At 35.1% G+C, this 22,100-nt stretch overlaps 1 protein-coding gene and 1 non-coding gene across 2 annotated transcripts in view; both read left to right on the top strand.

Moving 5' to 3' along the window:
* Positions 1 to 22,100, top strand: part of Smp_175760 (endosomal trafficking protein, putative) — a gene marked incomplete at both ends in the record, with an annotated part of 113,533 nt that overhangs the window by 59,984 nt on the left and 31,449 nt on the right. The window contains 12 exons of the mRNA XM_018791632.1: positions 1,416 to 1,725; positions 3,190 to 3,460; positions 4,956 to 5,078; positions 5,202 to 5,353; positions 6,629 to 6,833; positions 10,777 to 10,924; positions 13,047 to 13,248; positions 15,452 to 15,570; positions 16,889 to 16,970; positions 17,756 to 17,888; positions 19,253 to 19,740; positions 20,582 to 20,761. Of these exons, the coding sequence (XP_018647306.1) occupies positions 1,416 to 1,725; positions 3,190 to 3,460; positions 4,956 to 5,078; positions 5,202 to 5,353; positions 6,629 to 6,833; positions 10,777 to 10,924; positions 13,047 to 13,248; positions 15,452 to 15,570; positions 16,889 to 16,970; positions 17,756 to 17,888; positions 19,253 to 19,740; positions 20,582 to 20,761 (2,413 nt within the window). The remainder of the gene's footprint in view (positions 1 to 1,415; positions 1,726 to 3,189; positions 3,461 to 4,955; positions 5,079 to 5,201; positions 5,354 to 6,628; positions 6,834 to 10,776; positions 10,925 to 13,046; positions 13,249 to 15,451; positions 15,571 to 16,888; positions 16,971 to 17,755; positions 17,889 to 19,252; positions 19,741 to 20,581; positions 20,762 to 22,100) is intronic.
* On the top strand, positions 18,897 to 18,967 carry Smp_tRNA_00761_Pseudo_TTC.1.1. The gene has a single exon. It is a non-coding gene (tRNA).

Genomic DNA, 22,100 nt, shown 5'->3' with positions numbered 1-22,100 from the left:
CAATCAACTAGCCTATATGTCTTGATATAAATTATACTAATGCTTAGTGACTTAATAAATTAATCCCATATCTTGATATAACCACATATCTAACGTACTTTCAAATTACTTTTGTCTAACCTATCATTAGATGTCTGTTTATGCAGTAATTGTGACATTTAGTAAATCGTTTGTAATGGGAGTAATGAGTTTTTTCATTCTCGACGAATACTCTAACCTCATTGGTTCTCATACTGTGTGGTCTCTCCAGATCATCGGTCACAGTAAGTACTGTAATATACAGTATCGTGATATACTAATCCAAACCCCCTATCGCCACCACAACTACTATCTATTAATTAATAGGTTTATAACTCAAATGACCAACTCGGTAAAACGATTAGCGAATTTATCAACATTTTGATCACCTCTTAACATGTAATAATAGCAAACAGATGAGTAGGCTAGAAAAACCTCTAAAGATGATTGATCCAAACACGATATGATGCTAACGAATGGAGTCATCGGATATTTAACAAAAATGTAATGGTTATTGCAGTTTTTATGCTTATAACACAGTGGTGTTATGAAATATGTTAAATTTTCACATGTATTAGTTGTCACCGGATTCTATATATCTTTTAATAAAACAGTCAGTCAGTCAGCTACAACACAGGACCAGGCACATATATGCATCGGCCCAAGTTGCCAATACCTCGTTAGCACAACAAGATGAACACCGAATTCATAGAAGTAGTTAATTTAATGGTGGTAGTATATAAAAGAAAGGTTGTATATAAGATTATAGAATAGGAAGAAAGGAAGATATGAAGCAATTTTAATCTCAAGGTTTAAAGGAAGATAAAGACAGTATTACACCTGCGCCATTGTGGTCGATTCTGAGCCATGTCACCCAAAATCTCCAACCATTGGTTATGATAGTCAAGCGGTCCCCAACCAAGTAATCTGCATCTACCGACATGACTCAGACCAGAAGTTAGCGACTTTATGGACTGATGACACGTGTTGATTTGGCCACCGCGAACTTTCTTCTAACCATCTCAGTCAATGAAGATTCACAATTTCATCAACTGATTTATCATCATTCCCTAATACCCTGTGTCTACCCTCACTATTGATTATTCGGTGATCCCAGCAGATGCGAGCAATATTTCTAAGGCATCTGTGGTCAAATACTAATAACTTACGAGTATCTTCTACTCTTAAAGGCCACGTTTCACAGCCGTAAAGTAGAACAGAGCGAACTGCTGAGCAGTATACTCGTCCCTTAATAGATAGACGGATATCTCGTCTTCGCCATAGGTGACGTAAATTGATTTAGTCTTATTTAATTAGTCACTCTTTTAAGCTTGTGATTTGTTACAATATCCTTGTTTTTGTACATTATTTCTAATCTAATTATTTCCACTTTACAGTACTGCATTTTTTAATGAATTATTTCGACGTTACCTTCAATATGTTGCATCGGATCCATTTTATTCCATTAATGATAATTCTATTAAACGTTGTACAACTGACCATAACAATATAACACCTAATACATTACGTCGTCTTACAATGCGTTGTTTATGTTTACATGCTATGTCAGTTGTCTATCATCGATGTCATCATGAAATTGGTCCAATTACAGATATTCCATTACTTACTTATTTATTAGATCGTACAACATTTGCATCTGAAAGAGATTGTCTTTTATTACTATTGGATAAATTAATGTTGAATAAGGTATGTTATTCTTCTTTGATGGAGTTTTGTTCTCTGAGCTGGATGGTCAGAGAACAATACTCCATCAAAATCATCCACCCTAGCTACAAATCTCCACCATTTATGTTATTGGTGTAAATATGCCTCTCATTTAAAGCTTTGGTTTCAGTAATGTATCAGGAATAATAATTTTATAACGGTCGGTTTTTTTCTCGTCTTTACGAACGGGATTTTAATTTACCTTAGACGAATATTTAAACTAGATCCCCTCACAGTGTCTATTCTACAGGACTTCAACACAACTAAGATCAAGAACATGTGATTAGCCTGACTAGAACGTTAGCATATTTCCACACCAAAAACCAACAACAATTCGACACAATCCAACAACAATCACAATAATAGTAAGGTTCGGAGAATATATAACTCATCTAACGTCTGTGAGAATATCTATAAGTGTAACTAAACAAACAACCAATCTCTATCATTCTCGTTCACACATCAAATAAATAATTTACTCATTCGCCAGGTACTTGTGCATGAACTATACTCTAAGTGTGAGGACTAATGATACTATCTGATTGTCTAAATCTGTGCGGAGAGGGGTTCGAACCTTGAGCTCACTGAATGGAAGTCAAATGTCTTGACTACTAAGTTTATGTAAGGGTAAGATAAACTACGAAAATATAATGTGCTTTTTGATTAGTCTGTTGTTAGGAGTTCATGTATTATTGTTTAGAAAATATCTGAAACTACGTTTTCTGGAATTTTCTAATCCTATTCGGGACTCGTCATCTGGATGTACCTGCATTTCAGAGTTGATGTTCACTCTGAGACTCGAACTCAGCACCTTACGCTCCAAGCACCATCGCGTTATCCACTCAGCTACTGAGTCATGATAGCCACTTGCTTGTGTAATGGGTTTAAATTCACAGTATGCACATATGGCTAATGAGAGACTGATCAATTGCAGTCCTAAACATCAATGGGAAGATTCAAACAAATGATGCCAAGTGAATTTAATATTGTTTTTGACTGATGACTTTTCTTTAAACCGACTTATTAATGTAAACCTCAAAAGACAATACAACTAGCCGGTGGTATTTTCTGGTATTTTGATTTTTTTCCAAGGAGGTGATCACTTCCTGTTATACATGCACTTTTTTCATATACTCATACTTTTATCTAGAAAAGCAAATGACCTTCTTATTAATCTATCCAAGTCATTGAACTCTCACTCGGTGGTTAAAACGTCCGACTTTCAGTCACTAAGTTCCAAGTGCCGAACTCCGCTTCATCTATTTTTCTTTTAGCAACCAAATAATATTACTAGTTCTCATAATTAGACTGTGGCTCTAAACTAAGTACACAAATGTTCACGTAGTATGTGAGGTAAATAACTTCATGTTCAATAGTCTCAGTTTTGTGTACTTAACTGAATATTTGTGTATCTTACAACTGTGTTCTATGTGTTTTCATTTCTAGAATAATGTTATGTCGTTTGTTGATGCTGATGGTGTACGTGTTCTCATCGATTTAGCATGTTTAGCACATTTACATACAAATCGAGCACCTACTCCATTTCAATCCAATGTTTTAAAAGCTAGTTCTGAACAAGAGTTTTCTGGTTCTGGTGCAAATACTCAACGAGAATGGTGGTATATTAATACAACACAAACAGAACAAACAACTAGCGGATCAATAGCTAAATCCGGATCTCATTCTATTCAAGGTCCAGTTAGCTTTAATGAAGTAGGTACTTTGTTTATTTAGATCAATGAAAGTTTCTTTTTCTATTCGCATCTATGGTTTAATAATAAGCAGGTTTATGTCTTTTTGTGTTTCATATATAGTCTGCGTGAATCGATTTGTAGTTAATGACCATTTTCTTGTCAGAACAGTACTATACAACTATCATCCTTAGTTTATTAAAACCTTTTTTTCAAAGATTAACATCATATCAGTAACTTATCCAAATCAAGCGACATTTCATAGCTGTTTTGCTCTAGTTAAGCAATAATTCGCAACAACTCTGATGAATTCACTAGGGATTAAACTTAGAACCTACATACCTCATGACGAGCGCATTATCTTTCAATCACTTAGTTGGGATACCCCAACCCATAATAATACACCGACTTCAGCCAAACAGAGAATTCACGATCGTGATAACTTGTATTCATGTAGATGTCTTCAACACTTATCATTCTGTGCTTATGAAGGTAATACGGTATATTCGTATCGATCACCATGTGTGTTTCAAAAAATTACACAAACGTCCATTAGATGAAGAAAGTTCTTGATGTGTACATAGATCCTATCTAAGGCTTAATTTTGATCGCCAACGAATATCTAAATAAGTAGATCGATCACTGTTCAAACTGGTACTAATGTAAGCCCTGCCTAACATAAACTTGTAGCTTATTATCAGCTATTTATGACTCAATATTACGTTGATAGTGAATAATAAACATTAAAGTTGCCCATTGTGTCATGGAATTTTAACAGATTTCGAGATGATTGATAATTGGTTTACACTTACTATGCTTTTGAAGTTCAAACTACGCACATGCTAGCCATTTTAGTTTAATCATGGTTAGTTCGTAATGGGAAATGTTCAGTTCAATGGTCTCAACATCTAATAACAGTAATAATTATCTGATCATTAGTGGCTAGCTTCGCGATGTAATCCCTTGAGTTTCAGTGAAAATCCGTGACCAGCAGTGTTCAGTCATGTTGGGAGTGAAATAATTATCATCAATGACAAAATGAATCATGGCCGCTGAATATTGCTAAGTGACTTGAAATAGAAGTGTAAACTAATGGAAAGCAACTCAGTGGTATGAAAGTTAAGTGCTCACTGTGATGTCTGAGGACTACAGGTTCAATATTTGATGGAGTCGTGGATGTGTGCGAGTTTCATATTAAAGCCTATCAGCTCTCTGGTGGTTTCTGTTGATTTTCAGTGATTATCTAACCGAATTCGTAACAACACAATGTAACTCATGCTTTATTCTCTTTTAAATCAAACAAATTTCCCTTATAGCTACAACAATTGATTAAAGATGGACGTATTAATAATACTACAAAAGTATATGCTCAAGGTTTAGATGCAACACCTCGTTGTCGTCCAGATGGTTATTTAGCTGAAGATGATTTTATTGATATCAAAGAGGATAATAATAAATTCAATAAATCATCTAATCAATCACAAGAAAATCATCTAAATAATGAAACTATTGAGTCATTAGATCATACTGAACAAATGAATGAAAAAACTATTGCTTGTGGTATGTATGGTTGGATGCCAGCTAAACGTATTGTACAAATTCGTTGGACACTTGCTGATATTTCCGAAATGAATGTGTCTACACGTTCTAATCCAACTGTTACTACTACTAATAATAATAATACAAGTAATACAGTCTCTGGAAATCATGAATTAAATGTTGGTTGTTTAATTGATAAATTAAGTTATACTGGTGGAATGTTTTCAGATTATACTAGTTTAGCAATAAAATGTATAGATATTTTACGTCGATTATGTGATAGTTGTTCATCACGTGATCTACATGGTGGTGTTGTTCGTCCATTACCGAAACCACGTCGAGCTATCTCTGATATGAATTGTCTGCCGCATTTAATTCAAGTAAGAATTATTTTATATTGATTATATTTTAGATCAGAAGGGGTTTTGTGGATATTTCAGTAGTTTGATAGTTGAAATCATGAGTCAATTGAAGTTAGACCACCATGGAAAACCTGGAAGCACTGGACGGCCGTTTCGTCCTATTATGGAACTCCTCAGCAGTGCGTATCCAACATCCTGCTTTCGCGAGATTCGAACCCAGGATGAAATACATTTCTTCATAAAGACGTCTCTTCCTCATATAGTTTATTCAGTCATTGAACAACATGTCACTTGATATCTCAGATTAATCGACTACGCTCCAGAAAGCGATGACCATTTAGCAGGACGAATAAAATATAATTTAAAAAGAACAAATAGGCTGGAATGATAAACAGTATGAAATAACATTAAAACTGTTAAATGCCAATGGATATGCATTACACTATGATTGTCTTTCTATCCATTTTACTTTAGGTCGGTAAATTGCGATATATACCACGTGATTGCATCTGGACAACTCACATCTTTCAGTCCTTAAGTAACTTTCCAAACTAATATCCTGTCATCGTCCTTATTACTGCTCTTAGCTTCAATTTTCCAGTTTACTTCTACTCTATTCTTTTTAGCTATTGAATTGGAATCCAAGTTGTTCAAGCATTTGATTCTATGCTTAGAAGTCGATTTTTCATACTAGTCACTGAAAGTTTCAAACTAGAACAAAGTAGCTCTTTTCCAGTTAGTAAAGTGGCTGAAGTTAGTTGATAGAAAACCATGAGCCTAAATTCGGTAGTAGTTGGCGTTCGTCGGTAAGTGGTACATGGGATCGTGGGGGGGAGTGATGTGCTCTCTGTAGGAGTCGAACCCAAGTCACTCAATCTGACACTCTGAAACGTCACCACTAAGCATGTCGAGCCCGCAAATAACTTATTGTAGAACTGAGATGTTTATCACTTATTGATCTCTGATTAGTGTCCAATGTCATGTTTACTTAATTCTTTGTTCAGGTCGAATTGTATCGGTCAGGTTGTAATATCTCTACTAGCCTAAATGACTCAACTTTGTAGGCACTTTGCTAAGGTGCTAGGTGGTTGGAGTTAATCAGTAGGGAAATCTTAACTTATATTTCATACTGGTTGACATCCGTCAATAAGGTATACCTGACATCTTAAAGGAACTGATGCTCTCTGGCCTAGTATTTCAATGGTTTTGTTATAATAACAAAGTGTAACAACTAATCTACTGTTCTAGTTCATTATTACTATGATTATTATTTTATTTAATTACTATATTTAGTTACTACTAACCTTCGATCCACCATTGGTTGAACGTGTTGTCTCACTTCTACATGCTGTTATGGATCAAAATCCTTTGTTACCACGACTTTATTTAACTGGAATATTTTATTTCATATTATTATATACTGGTAGTAATGTATTACCAATTGCAAAGTTTTTAAAAGATGTTCACTTATTACAAGCATTACGTCTAGATGAAGTAAGTTGTACTGTTTCTTTGTATATTGTTGTATTGATTTGGTTTTATCTTCAAGTTTCTGTTCAAGTGATATATATATCGAAGTCACCTCACTAACAATTAAAGAAATCAGCATGACCATCAGATAAATCAAGAGCGGGAAATCAGTAGGACCAAACAACATAACCAGCTGAAGAACTGAATTCAAACATAGAAGTTAATGCAAATGCTTCACCTTCTATTCAGAAAAATTTGGGAGGAAGAACAAGTACCGACAGACTGGGAAGAATGCCTCATCGAGATACCAAAGAAAGATCTTAGTAATTATGGGAACTACAGAGACATCACACTACCAACGATACCAGGAAAGGCTTTTAACAGATTGTTGCTGAACCGGATGAAAGACACAGTAGACTCCCAACTTCGAGATCAACAGACAGGATTTCATAAGAATTAGTCGTGAGTAGACCACATCGAGACGCCACCGATCACTGTTGTATAATCAGTTGAATAGAACTGGTCACTATACATCAACTTTTTTAACTATGAGAAAGTATTCGACAGCGTGGATTGAGGAACATTATGGAAACCTCTTCGACACTATGGTGTACCTGAAAAAAATCATCAACATCATCCAGAATTTATACTACGGACTATACTGCAAAACGGTGCATGAAGGGCAGATCACAGGCGCATTCCAATTGAGAATCCTTTTTAGGACAAGGCTGTTCACTCCTCCTTTCTCTTTCTTCTGATGATTGTGGATCACTTACAAATTGACTTACTCCTACGAAACAACATGCATCTGTAGGTAAAAAGCCAGTTCTTGGCAAGATATGTTTGTTTTAAGACTCATATTTGAATAATCAGAGAAATCTGAAACGCACATTTCCTTCTCTTTGGGACTCATCTACTCGATGCACCTTCATTCATTGACTCAAAATCTATCACTTCAAATACAACGTATTATCCATTACGCTACTGAGTTCAAGTAGTCATCAACATAGATTGTCCAAGATTCAGTATATTAATTTTCTCTCATTATGCATCTTAATCAATCAGACTATTATTTTGTTATTTCAACCGATTCACAAGTTTTGTTTACTTTTTAGAAGAACACTTCTTATTGTGTAATGTATCATATGATTTAACATTGAATATATCAACATTATTCATTTGTAATTAAGTAGTATATTGTGTGTTGGTACTAAGTGTATGTATATGTCTATATGTATATAGATTGTCGATTTGTTTCTATTTCAGGATGATATTAGTAGATGTTGAGATTTTCCTCTTTTTTTTTCACACCAATATAATTAGCATAGAAATTTTCTGACTGTTAACATACAATTAGCAGGTCGGTCATAGGTTCTAATAGTCGGTTCTTGTTGTATCACAATAAGACACTCATACACACAAAGTCTGGTCAAAATGTAGTGAACAGAACACTAGTTGGGGACAATCGAATGTATTTAAGCAAACATTACAGACTATCTCGGTAAATTCTGATAACCAAACAATGAACAGTCAATTTGAAAATTAACAACCAATTGTTTCAATCCTCACTGTTTCTTCCCTAATTCCATTGCTCATGCATTTTCAAAACGATTGCGCTTCATTTTAGTTCTTTGCTCATCGGTCTTCTGCCAAAATACATTCTATGTCTGACCAACACCATATACTACTTATATAGATATAAGTAGACCACATCACAAAAATCTTAGTATATAAAGCTGTAGTTGATAAATGAGTTACATTAGATTTTCTTAGAAGCAGTAATACCACCCACTAGTGTAGGTGGATCTAACTAGTAATCATTGATTTGTAGCTTTGAACCTCATTTAACGTACAACATTCTGAACAACGGCACAGATGAAAATCATGACTCGTTATGTAATACTTAAACACAATGAATCTTTCTTTAGTCTCGAGGATTTTTCAAACACAATTTTTACTTATAATATCTTCTACATACTCGATACCCAATTTGTATAACATTTGAACGAACCTTCATACAAAGAACTATGTGTTTATATAGTTTCTGGGTTGAAGATAAACTTTCTGCTTTACAATTCTGACGTTGCACCTGACAATCAAATAAAATGAAGTGGGAATTATTATTTGCACTATCGTAGTCCATTATGGAGGCCGTGTTTTGTTCTCTATCGTTTTACTGGTCTACAAGAAAATCGTAAAGTTTTCTACTACGATAGGACCATACCATCATGCTACGCAAGTGTCAAGTGTAACACAGTTAGTCATGATGGAAATGAAATTACAACACAGCAAAATATGTGCCTCTAAATAATTAGTTAATAGAAACTATTCAAAGATATCTTCAATTGAGTAACTAAATAGATAAACATGGAACTGTAATTATTGATCATAATACACTTGGATGCCTTGAAGACGTTGAGATTATCCCCAGTCTATTTTCTGTTTGATGAACAAAATTGAAGATTGAATCTATTCAGTATGTTTGTATTATATGGGCCTTTTGAATGAAGCTCTGTGTTCATTTATTAATTAGTAATAACTAACCCTATGCTTGTGAAACCTGGCCTCTCCGATTTGAGGATGTTAGACTTCTCTCTGTGTTCGATCATCGTTATCTCCAAAGGATTGGTGACATTCAGTGGCAACACCACGTTAGTAATGCAGAGGTTGGGCATTGTGTGTTCGGGCGCAGAGACGATAATTCAATTGGTTTCACCATCTTGTAACACCGACTGCAGTGGCTTGGACATGTTCTACGAATGTCGTCCCAGAGAATTCCACGTCGTGCATTATTTGCCGACTCTGGGACTGGTTGGAAAAAGCGGAGAGGAGGTCAGTGTATGACATGGTGTCGTGGTATGAAAGAAAGCTTCAAGGGACTGGCCTCTGTTGGTCCTTCATGACTCCCTGGTTGGGGTCCGAGAGATGGTGCAATACAGTGGCTAGAGACGTTATCAGATATGGCTCAGAATAGAAGCCAGTGGCGATCCTGCTGCAACCTTCTTTTACTTTCTTTATAAATAGTGGTTATACCCTCCTTAACTGAGAGAGTTCCTTCGTTTGTACATTTCAGTTCCCCTCACCATTACTTTTTTTAATATGTATCTTACCCCTTTCTTTTCCCATTTTCATTGTTTTGTGTGGTGCATATATATCTGGTGCCCCCTTGCACCAATATTTATGTGTTTAAATAAATGCATAAATAAAACTGTATCATCCAAAATTTGTGTTTCGTTCCATTTGGCACTTGTTAACAAATTGTTTATACATGTAAAAATCAATACTTGGATAGACATACACACTTGACTGATTAATTCCAGATTGGACAATGTTATGAATCACAAACTTTACTGTTAAATAATTATGAAATATAAAAGGATATTCTAAATAATTTTCCATTACTAAATTGCATATATGATTCATACAAAGAATAATGGTTACATAGTTACTTTATGTGCTTGTACGTTTTATCTTGATAAAGTACTGAACAGCTGATTTATCCTACTTTTACGCCATCAAACGATGACTAACTTGAACTTCTATAAGAGTTCAGAACTAGAAAATTTAGATCATATAAGAATCGTAATGCGGAGAAAACTGTAAAAATTGATATTTTGTAGTGTATACTTTTAGAAATCAATAATTCAACTTGACTGCTTTGGCAACTTGGTCCTACGTTGTAGCTGACTGCTGTGGTTTCGTGCACCAAAAGTCGCCTCCGGATTTAGGAATCTATGTTCTTTGTTGGTTTGAAATCAAAATTTTTCAACTGTTGTAGATGGAATCCATTCACTTTACTCTTTATTTTCATAAAAATATCTGCCTGCTACATAAAAATAGGGAGTTGGACTTCCCTGACAGTAGCTCCACAGTGTCGTCCAATTCATTTTATTTTCACTAAATTGTGTAGTTAATTCCACTTTTCCGTAACTTTATTATTCTTAAATCATTTTAGTTCACTGGTTCATCAGGAATTGATTTAACATCACGATCAATTCTGGGTAATATGTTACCTGATGCTATGATTGCTTACTTAGAAAATCATCCACCAGAGAAATTTGCAGAGATTTTTCTTGGTGATTTTGATTCACCTGAAGCAATATGGAATTCAGAAATGCGGTAAGCTTTCTGTTTTGTTATTGTTATGTCTAGTGTTTTATTTGTTGCCTTGTTATATATATATATATATATATAGATGAACATCTTAAACTGTTTGATTAAGCAATTACTTGGTTGATTTTTACACACACTTAAGTAACTTTAAGTTGAATATACACTCCCCTGTTATGATTGTTTACATTTAGACTCGAACATAGAAGTTGGTGTATTATCCATTAAGGTACTGTATCCAATTAGCTGCTATCCTGTTCGATGATTAATATATTTATTCGTCGTCGTTTATATTGTTATATTTTCAATAATCGAGACTGAATCCTGACCAATCTTTATTTACATATATGGATCTTTGTGGAATTGTCTTTATGCATTCGGCATTCCGACATGAGAGACCTTATCGAGGCAATCTATACAGTGTGTACATAATTAAACAACGATTTCTTAGTAATAATAATAGGACAAAATACTATTCTTACAAATAAGTTACTCAATGCTAATTCAGTAATCATGGGTAAATGAGTGCTGTAAACGTATAATTTCTACATTGTGCTTATATCATGTAACTTATTTGCACAGTTGAGTTCACGAGTTATCTAAGTTAAACTACCAATGAAATCCTGGAAGCATTGGACGGCTGTTTTGTCCTAGCTTGGTACTCCTCAGGAGTACACATCCACGGTCTTGTATGTGGAGACCAAACCAAGGACTATTGAGCCGGCATTTGACGGTGTTAATGTCTAACTTTAATAAATCCATGATCTCCCGCAATCATTCATTTATTGCCTATGATGAATCACTGCCTCACACTCGACTCCGATCCAAATTCATTGGTCTAGCGTAGATCGTCTCAACTCTGAAAATACTACAATCTCCACAATCCATGCATACCAATATTCATTTCGTCAATATTATAGACCATTAATCAATTACATTCTATTTTTTTCAAATATCGTTGATTATTTTCAACAATTTCTTAGTTGATTCATTGATCTATTGAGTTCAATGTTGGGCTTATGTCTTTCTTGTATAACAGGTTTGTTATTTGTGCTACGGGTGATTATAGGTAGTTGACTTTTTAAAAGTCCAACTTAAATGTTGTACTAGTTGTTACCCATCATCAAAGCGTACCTGGAATCTAAGAATGAACTCTATTGCTCCTAAGCTTGTTAGTACATTGTTTCCTGTATATTCTAATCAGGCATATAACGTCAAAATGCTACTCATATGATTTTGTGTCACTTAAACTAACAATTATATCACATCCTGATTGGTAGAATTTCAACAATAGTAGACTAGCACTAGACAAGTAGGACATTGGTCATTACTGATATGTAATCAGTCAGTTTAAAGGTTAGATGTTAAAATAGCCTTTTTAGAGTTGCATAAGAGTACACAGGGTCGTATACTAAGGTGTGTTGTTAAAGCCTTTAGGTAAATGAATATTCAAACCCTAATTTTTATGTTTAAAAGCGGTTTATTCTCACCTTGAACCTTTTTTAAACATATAAATACTGGTACAAACGGGCACTAGATACATATATGCCATACAAATCTCATTTGATTTGTGTAAAAGCTGTGATACTGCCTGAGTGCCCAAACTGAAACAGTGGTTTTCTTAGGGGACAACACTCGGAGCCTTTGACCTAAAGGTCTGATCCACAAGACAGTGGAGCATCGTAAGGAGATGCAGTCCCTTGGTAGCCGGTGACCAATAACAAGTTCATACGCCATTTGTTCTCTCAGGATACTGGAGCCAGCCTATGTGCACGATTGGTTTGGAATCAGGGTTTTCCAACTCCTATAGATGGATCTTCCATATCCACCAACCCGGTTAAAGCGCTGGATATTCGCTTTTCATCCTCACAATTTCGTAAACAACAGTATTGGCGCGAGACGGCAGTGAGTAGGATTTCCCTGACAGAAGCTATATACGCGTGGCTATGTGAGAGTATTTCAAGAGGGAGATCTGACTCTCCCTCTCTCTCGACCATACCATGGCACCTTGAATCTACTCTGGTTACATTAATTTATTATCTAGTATAGTATGATTCACTTATTTGTTGATTTCAAATTCATTATCTCTAATCATTTATTCATTTGTTTATTACATATTCTTATAATATAGACGTTATATGATTAGTCGAATTACATCACATTTAGCTGATTTTACACCACGTTTACATAGCAATATACGTGCTATATATCGATTTATTGGTATGCCAATTATAATTTATCCACAATTAGAAAATGAATTATTTTGTCATAATTATTATTTACGTCATTTATGTGATCTACAACGATTTCCTAATTGGCCAATACGTGATCCGGTAAATTTACAATTTACTACTTATTTGTTGCTTTATTTTTTTTCTTCTGATGTACCTTTTGCTTTGTTGTATGTACTAATTGTCTATGACATATATGGATATTACCGTACATGATTGTTTTCAGTTAGATAATCGTCAAGCTACAATGAACAATAATATTGGTATATATATATATTTATGAGCGCCCAAATGCCCTGATACAGCCGAGAGTGAAAGAGAGTTCACTCTCCCTCTCGAAATGCTCTCACATGGCCACGTGTATATAACCTCTGCTAAGGAAGTCCTACTCTACCTTCTCGTGGCATTACTGATTATTACCAAATTGGCAGGACGAAAAGCGAATGTCCGGCGCTATAACCGGGTTGATGGACACGGGCAGTTCACCTAGGAGAGTTGGAAAACCCTGATTCCAAACCAATGGTGTACATGAGCTCCACGATCCTGAGGGAACAAATGGTGAATCAATCAATCGTTGATCACCGGCTACCATGGGACTGCATCTCCTTACGATGCTCCACTGCCTTGTAGATCAGACCTTTAGATCAAATGCTCCGAGTGTTGTCCCCTAAGGAAACCATCTGCTTCGATTTGGGCACCTGGTTAGTATCATAGCCCTCATACAAATCGAATGAGATTTGTGATGCGCATATGTATCTGGTGCCTTTTTGCACCAATATCTATGACTTTCGCTTTTCGTCCTCTCAATTTGGTAAACAACATCGGTGCCACGAGAAGGTAGTGAGTAGGACTTCTCTGGCATAGTAACAACGATAAAACGTGTGTGGAAATATCACTTTGTTATTCTTTGGAAAAATTGGTATTTTAAATTAGATGAGCATGGAAAAAAATTATAAGTACAATAAATTCATTTAGTATTGTTTGTTTGGATCTTCCCATCGATGTGTTAGGACTGCAACTGGTCAGTCTCTATTGGCATATGTGCATACTGTATGTATTGCTTCGATATAGCCTTAATTCACAAGCATTGTAAGCAAATATGGATAGTGACTAGCAGTGGAATCCAAGATGCGCGTTTCGTCCTATTTGGGACTTGTCAGCTGGATGTACCTGCATCTCAGACTTGTTGATGTTCACTCTGGGACTGGAACGCCATCGCGTTATGCACTCGGTCACTGAGTCCTTATAGCCACTTGCTTGTGCGATGGGGTGAAGAGACTGATTAGTTGCAGTCCTAACACATCAATCGGAAGATTTAAACAAGCAATACTAAATGAATTTAAACTTCACCCCATCGCACAAGCAAGTGGCTATCAGGACTCAGTGGCCGAGTGGATAACGCGATGGCGTTTGAAGCGAAAGGTACTGGGTTCGAGTCCCAGAGTGAACATCAACAAGTCTGAGATGCAGGTACATCCAGCTAGTGACGAGTCCTGCGTAGGACGAAACGTGCGTCAAACTGGATTCTACTGCTAGTCACTATCCATCTTTGCTAATAAGTACAATAGTTTTTCAAGGTCAATTCGGTCAAAGGAAAGATAAGAATGTCACAGATCTTCCATGAATATAAGGACTTAAATTGTTAACTAGTACCCTTATGGTTTCTGTCATATTTAGGAGACAAGAACGAACTCCTTAAAGAAAAGTAGTGAGTGTACCATAACGTATCCTAAATTATTTGTTTCTGTCTACTGCATGTCCAATTGTGATAGAACGGTGATGTTTAATGCTTTGGTCGCAATCTTTCCCAAACAAGAAGAGAGGTATTCAAATTATGTTTAGTGGGGCTTGTAGTCTTCCAATGTTTTGATTAAAATGAATCACATATTTGTATTGAATTCATATTTTGTTTTGGAATCCGATCTATTTACTTATGTATATTCTTCAAGAAACTCTTGACTAAACTACTGGGCAAAGAGAATCGATAAATATTATATGCAAAGTTGAAATTCTTAAACATGGAATAATAACTTTTGCATCTCTTTCGTATTTATACGTATCGGAAGTGACACCGGTAGAGAAATGGTGATGATCTCCTTGAATTACTTACTTACTCTTGTTATCCCTCGTGGAGGAGCATAGGCCGCCCACTAGGACAATGTCCGCATTTGTATGCATGATTTCATCATGCGTGCTTTTGCAAGAACATGTATGTAGCTTTTCTGAACTTTTCCAATTTACCACACTTTTCCTTATGTTTAATTTTATTCTTTAGACTTCTTTTTATCATTTTTTAAAATTTTAGGTAGCATTATTACGTGATATATTGAAAACATGGCGTGATGAATTACAAAAGAAACCAGTGAATATGTCTTATGAAGAAGCATTAGGTGAACTTGGATTAGATCCAACTCTGTTAAATTCGTAAGTACATTAAATAACTCCTTTTTTTCAAATGTTTGCTTGATCCACGTTCACTTCTACATAATGAAGGATGTTACGATTCTGTTGATAATCAGTCGGGGATGAGATTTTAAATGTTTAATTTAATTTAAGTATAGTTTTGAACTGATATCAACTGAAATCGAAGATTACAAGATGATGGAATACTATTCCACTTCTTAGTTCTTGATAACTTGCTTCCCCTGTGATCTAAGCATCTATCAGTCGAACCAAAGGAGAAGGATAGTTTGTAGCAGCTCGTTCTGTTCTACTTTATGACAGTGAAACATGTCCTCAAAAAATTGATACTTTTAGACTACTAGTATTTGATCATAGATGACTTCGAAGCACTAAACGATTATTTTCGAGACCACTAAGTGAAGTGAGATATAAGTTGATACGTAAAGATAACAATATGGTCTTAGATATTCGTTGTCTGGGGTGGTTCGTTCATACATTACATATATCAATCCATTGTCTGCCTTGTCGCGCAATTATAGTTAGTGTAGTAGTGAGTTGGAAGAAAGCTAGTAACTCTCAGTCCATGATATCGGATCAATCGATGTGAAACTGAGATGTTTAGACATGTACAAACTACTGGGTTGCTGTCATTGTAATAACTCTAATCAGTGGTTGTATAAGTCCGGTAACATAGTTCAAAATAAGTTTTGATGGCACAGTTCAATTCGCTATCCTGATAAGGTTTGAGTGCTTGAATCGTTTAATACCATTTCCAGGTTCCGTGTTTCTTATTATTGGCTGACTGGATAATTTAATCCATACGCACTACATCACATGTGATTGAACCGTGTGACATTTAAGTCTCACAATGTGCATCATACCATGTATAACTTATGACTTGTTGCTGGTGAACTTGACCACTTAAACAATCTTATAATTAAATTCAATTAACTTTGGTGTGAAAAAAGTCGGGACTTTATTAGTTGCAAAACTATTAGATTGTCTAATTGTTTCAGTATTACAAGTTAACTAACTATAGTTTAAACCATAACTGACTCGATTCAAAATGCATTCAATCCTATATGTACTCTTGTATGCTCATATTGTTGAAGAATCTCAAATCAAAACGAAACATTTAAGTCTTCGGTGAAGTGTCCCTTCAAAAAAAATAGTGTCTGTTTTTAACTCAAATAGTATTTGACCAATGTCAACTCATATCATTCTTTTGTTTTCTTGCTCAAATTACTTGGGTTTTATTTTCAAGTGTCAATTCTGATTAATTCATTTTGTTCGTTTTCACACACATACACACACACACGCGCATACACAAATAATGTAGGTCAAATGAAGAGTCATTTATTCGACGAGCTTATTATCAGATGTCAATGAAATATCATCCAGATAAGAATCCAAATGGTCGAGTAAGTAATTCTAATTCATCAGTAGTGAATGTGTTTCATTGTCAGGTAGTTTTATTTCTTAAAAAAATTGTTTAATGTAAACGAACATGAATTTTATTAGAGGGAAATGATGATTATTAGTAGTTAATGCACAAATCCATGAAGTCAGTGACAAGTGGACTGAGCCATGTTGGTAGGTGTAGACTACCTGGTTGGGATTCGCGAGATGATAGCAATCGATGGTTAGAGACCTTGAATGACATGGCTCAAAATCGTTTGCAATGGCGTAGGTGCATCCACTCTTTGTGTTCTGTCAAATTCTAATCTTCTGAGTTCTTCATGTCTCTATCCTTTTTTCTCTTTTCGAAATGTCTTCCACTGAATTATACTCCTTCAATAACATCTTCAAACCCTTATATTTCACATAATACTTATACTCTTACTACTTGTACCACTATGGGATTTGAATGGACAACTGTGTTAATGTGGTATGACAACTCGAAGTGATGTACGTACGTACGAAGTTCTACGTTGTGACTGACCGACTGAATTTACTCATACCAAGTTTGTTTTTGTCAACTTTATAATACATTGAGTCAGTCGCAATATAGAACTCGGTACGTATGTACATCGCCTCAGTCAGTCAGTCAGCTACAACGTAGGAACAGGCAAATATATGCATCGGTCCAAGTTACAATACCTCGTTACAATAAAGCCTATAATTTATGAAATGTAAATTATGTCGTGTGAATATTAACATTAATCATCTCAATTTTCTTCACTTTTCGTTGTTGTTCTTTTCTTAGGAGAAATTTCAATCATTAACCAAAGCTTATCAATTTCTATGTAATCGTAGTAAATTATCACGTGGTCCAAATCGTCTACATATTCAATTAATGCTTAGAGCTCAAAGTATTGTGTATAAACGTTATCGTTCTTGTAAGATTCTCTTCTTCTGTTTTTCGTATTGAGTCGTTGAAGTTTTTATTTTATTGAATCTCCTACCTCTATTGTTGTATGAATTTGAATGTAAACTATAGATAAGTTTAGATTGATCTATTTCAAATTTTAATGTTTTTACACTTTTGTAAATAGTTTATCATTTAATCCCTTACTTTGATGGACAGTACCAGTTGAAGGATAGCTATAGAGTGATCAAACTAAAATGTAGAATTAGTCTATGTAAGTGGATGTAATCTACTTGGTTGAGGTTCATTTGATAACCATAGTCTCGGTGGTTGGGTACTTTAAGTGAAAGTCCGGAAAATCAGTCGTACTGTAGTAAACGATAAAAAAAATTACAGATTATCTTGGTAAAATAGAAGAACTATACATTAACTAATACATTTGACAATCTCAATACTCATCATTTCTTCACTGCTTTGACTCTCCATTTACATTCCTATTCTCTTCAATTCGATCTTCACAACCTTCTGCTCCTAGGCTTCCCTCTTCTGATTAGTGTTACGTACTACTCATGTTTGCCGACATGAGTAACATACACCAATGTACTAATTTCAATTATAAGATTATTATATTCGTTTTGTTTACACTTTTTGTGTACTATGATTGATACCCCTATGATTCTGATTCGTTCAATAGTTTCATTGTGATGTTCTGATGTGTCATATCAACCTGGCCAAATATACATAAATTTCGTGTTAACCATATACTTATCGACTTAAATTGAGTTAGTGAATAACGGAATTATATAAGTCAAATACGAAAATGATATTTGAATACGTACATTTCATTATCTTATTAATCCGAACAGACAGTCCGAGAAACAGCGGAGGAAGCGAAACGAAACTACGTGCAGTGAAGATGTCGAGTGAGCCAACTCTATTTAATCAAGCTTGCCTCAATATTTATGTTCAGACAAAAATAAATTACAGACACATAATGAATATATTAAGCAATTAACACACACGGTCATTTAAAAAATGTTCAGGGTGGTCTAGCGGTTAGGATTTCTGGCTTTCACCCAGAAGGCCCGGGTTTGACTCTCGGCGCGGGAGAGTTTTCACATCTAAAACCAATCTACACAACACTTATCTCTAGATCTACACCAATAAACATTTTCCGACGACTGACACTATCATCTGTCACGTGCTCAGATCGACAGTCAAGCACAAAATGTTCGGTGACATATTGAATAGTCGTGCCACTTGCAGTATGTCCACAATACTTACAGTTTGGTCAATCTGGAAGTATTAATCATTCAGTACATTGTTATTTTAATCCATCTCATCATGATGATAATTCCTCTGTTCTTATATTTTCATTCATTGTATATAATGTAGTACTTATTTCAGAGAAATACGCTGGTTATCCAATGCTTGTAGCGACTATACTCGCTGAAATATCCGATGATAAGTTATTCTCATATGGAGCACAAACATCTGAAGATCAAACTGACAATACCGACAATACTACTAATAATAATTCACAGTCTTCAGCATCAAATAACAAAAATAAATCCAATGAAACTGTAGAAAATGCTGTACTACTCGTTGCTGCAACGGAATTAACTTATGAAACTGTAGTTACTAGTGTATTGAATGCAGAAGAATTACGCCGTGAAAATGGTATACCAGTGTTGCAAAAAGCATTTTCACAATGTTCTAATTTTTTATCACGTACATCAAGTCGACCTGGACATATTGTAGTTGAAGTATGTGGACATATTGTATCAGTGTTAGCGGCTGCATCTCTATTTCCTTCTTCACGTCAATGTATTCAAGAGACACCACAATTGCTGAAAGATACATTAAGATTATTGTATTATAAAGTGAGTTTTTTTCCCCGAATTTCAGTTTCGTCTAAGACTAACCAATCAATGTCTAAGGGATGTTAAACAACTGTCTTATCTTATGTTACGATTCCCCAGCTGTACAACTAGTAGCTTCACACTGGACTGGATCCAAATATTTCCAGTTCTCATAACAAGGTCTATAGTCGTTTGATCACAACAATCCATTACTACTGATCATTAGCTTTCATAGAAAGATGATGTTGATTTTACATTTGAGCATAAGAACTCGTTCATTGTTAATAAGTTCAACTTTGAATCCGAGTCTTTGGTAAAGGAATGCGAATCATATCTGAAGATACTGTTTCATTGGTGCTTATATTTAAAAAAAATGATTTTCCTTTATTAACCATTTACAAAAATCAAGTTAAAATTTAATATAGATATTTGTATTAGAAGGAGGTTCTTATTGAGATTTTATTAATTTTATAGTTGAAACCATCAGTCAATTGAAGCTAAAAGCTCAATTTCGTGGATTGGTTGTAGTTAGACATTAACGTCGTTAGATGACGGCTTAATGGTTCTAAAGGTTAAGCGCTCGCGTGCGAGACTGGGTTCGAATCTCGCGAGGCGGGATCGTGGGTGCGCCCTGCTGAGGAGTCCCACAATAGGACGAAACGGCTGTCCAGTGTTTCCAGGTTTTCCATGGTGGTCTAGCTTCAATTGACTCATGATTTCAACTATAGATATTAATGTATCAACATAATTCTTCACATCATTACGTTAAACAATAACATCCAATATTTCCTTTTTTTTTTTTTTAAAAAAAAAGGGTCTCTTTTCTTTATTATTGTTAATCTGTACTGCTTTTTCTTGATAGAATTTACCGAAACTTTGTTGTTTAACTGCAACTTGTGTAGCATCATTTTGTATTGATTATTGGCTATGTGTAACATGTTATGAATATGGTGGATTATTTCTTCTACTTCAACATGTATTAAGCTACGATTTCACATTAGAAGAAGCCGGTGTTGAAATTAACGAAGAAACTAATTCACAAGTAAATTAACTATTAAATTGTCATATTTACCTAATTAATATTCGGTGATATCGAAACTATGCGCAAGTTTGTTGTACAATGGATGTTTTGTAGCTCAAATGTTCAAGCTTCCTTCAAAATGCGTATTAGCTGTTTTTAATTCCTGATCGATGACATCACGGAATAAAATTTCTTGTTTATGGATATTATAGGGAAACTGTGTTAGCATTGAACGTCTTGTCGACATGAAATTGTGATTATAGAGACTATGGGGTTAACTCCTTAAATCTGATGGTGCACGAATATTTTGTGAGGTGTTCTTAATGTGTTACCTCAATATTTTTCAGACCGAACCCTGCTTACACGTGAAATGTGCAATATTTAGGGTCAACCATTGTAATACCTTTTCTACTGTGAAGACAGTGTAGTTGTAAATATTGTTCATCAGTAGGACTCACCTTACTATTATTACTTGTCATTATAGTTAACAACACCTTTTTGTCCTCAAAACAAACAGTTAAATTAAAGTGAATAAAATTACTCGACCGTAGTTCGGCTTGCCCATCGTGTTGACTCAGTAGTCGAGCTATATTGCCCGGAACACTTGTTCCTTTACATCCTCTCATCCCCAAATAGGTCGGTTGGTGAACGATAAGACTAAAAGAGCAGTAGTTTAAGGTCCGAAAACAAAGTCACACTGCTGACTGTGGAGTGGTGTAACGGCAGTAAAGCTTTTTTCCTCAGACAACTGTCATCTGTGACGATGTTGCCTTCTCACAAGGGAAAAATGCTACACCTGAGTCCACAAATTTCCGTCTCTGAAGGTAGAGCTTTTAAAGTACCAAGCTGAAACATCAAAAGTTTTTCACAAAAAGGCCATGTGTAACCGTTCTGAATGCTTGTGCCTTAGGCTTTGCGCTCACTCTACTCGTTCACTAAGGCTACCACTAACGCATTTTCGTTTTCAGGACACTGAAGAAGAAAGATGATGAGAAATACTATTCAGGTAGAAAATCTTGACAGCCAGCTCATAACATTGGATGATTACACAATACTCCTCCTTAAGTCTTCCATGAAACAACGGAACAAGTACTATACAACAAGTATTTTTATAATAAGGTTAAAAAAAAGTGACTACATTATTCATATTTTGTAATTTTCCGTTATGGACATTGAAGATTGCAAGTGGTCAGTCTGTGTATCAACATTGGACAATTACGAACTCTTACTAATACCTCTATCCTCCCCCCCCCGTTAAATAAGCTAGTGGAATGGATTGATATTTCAAGTGGAAACGTATTGGGTTTGTATCACACTATGTTGAATATTGACACTAGTATTTAGATACATTAAACTGACG

This window comes from Schistosoma mansoni, assembly GCF_000237925.1.
Source record: "Schistosoma mansoni, WGS project CABG00000000 data, supercontig 0226, strain Puerto Rico, whole genome shotgun sequence".
Lineage (NCBI taxonomy): Eukaryota > Metazoa > Platyhelminthes > Trematoda > Strigeidida > Schistosomatidae > Schistosoma > Schistosoma mansoni.
Note: the sequence above shows the minus strand (reverse complement) of the source record. Positions and strands in the feature narration are given on the sequence as shown.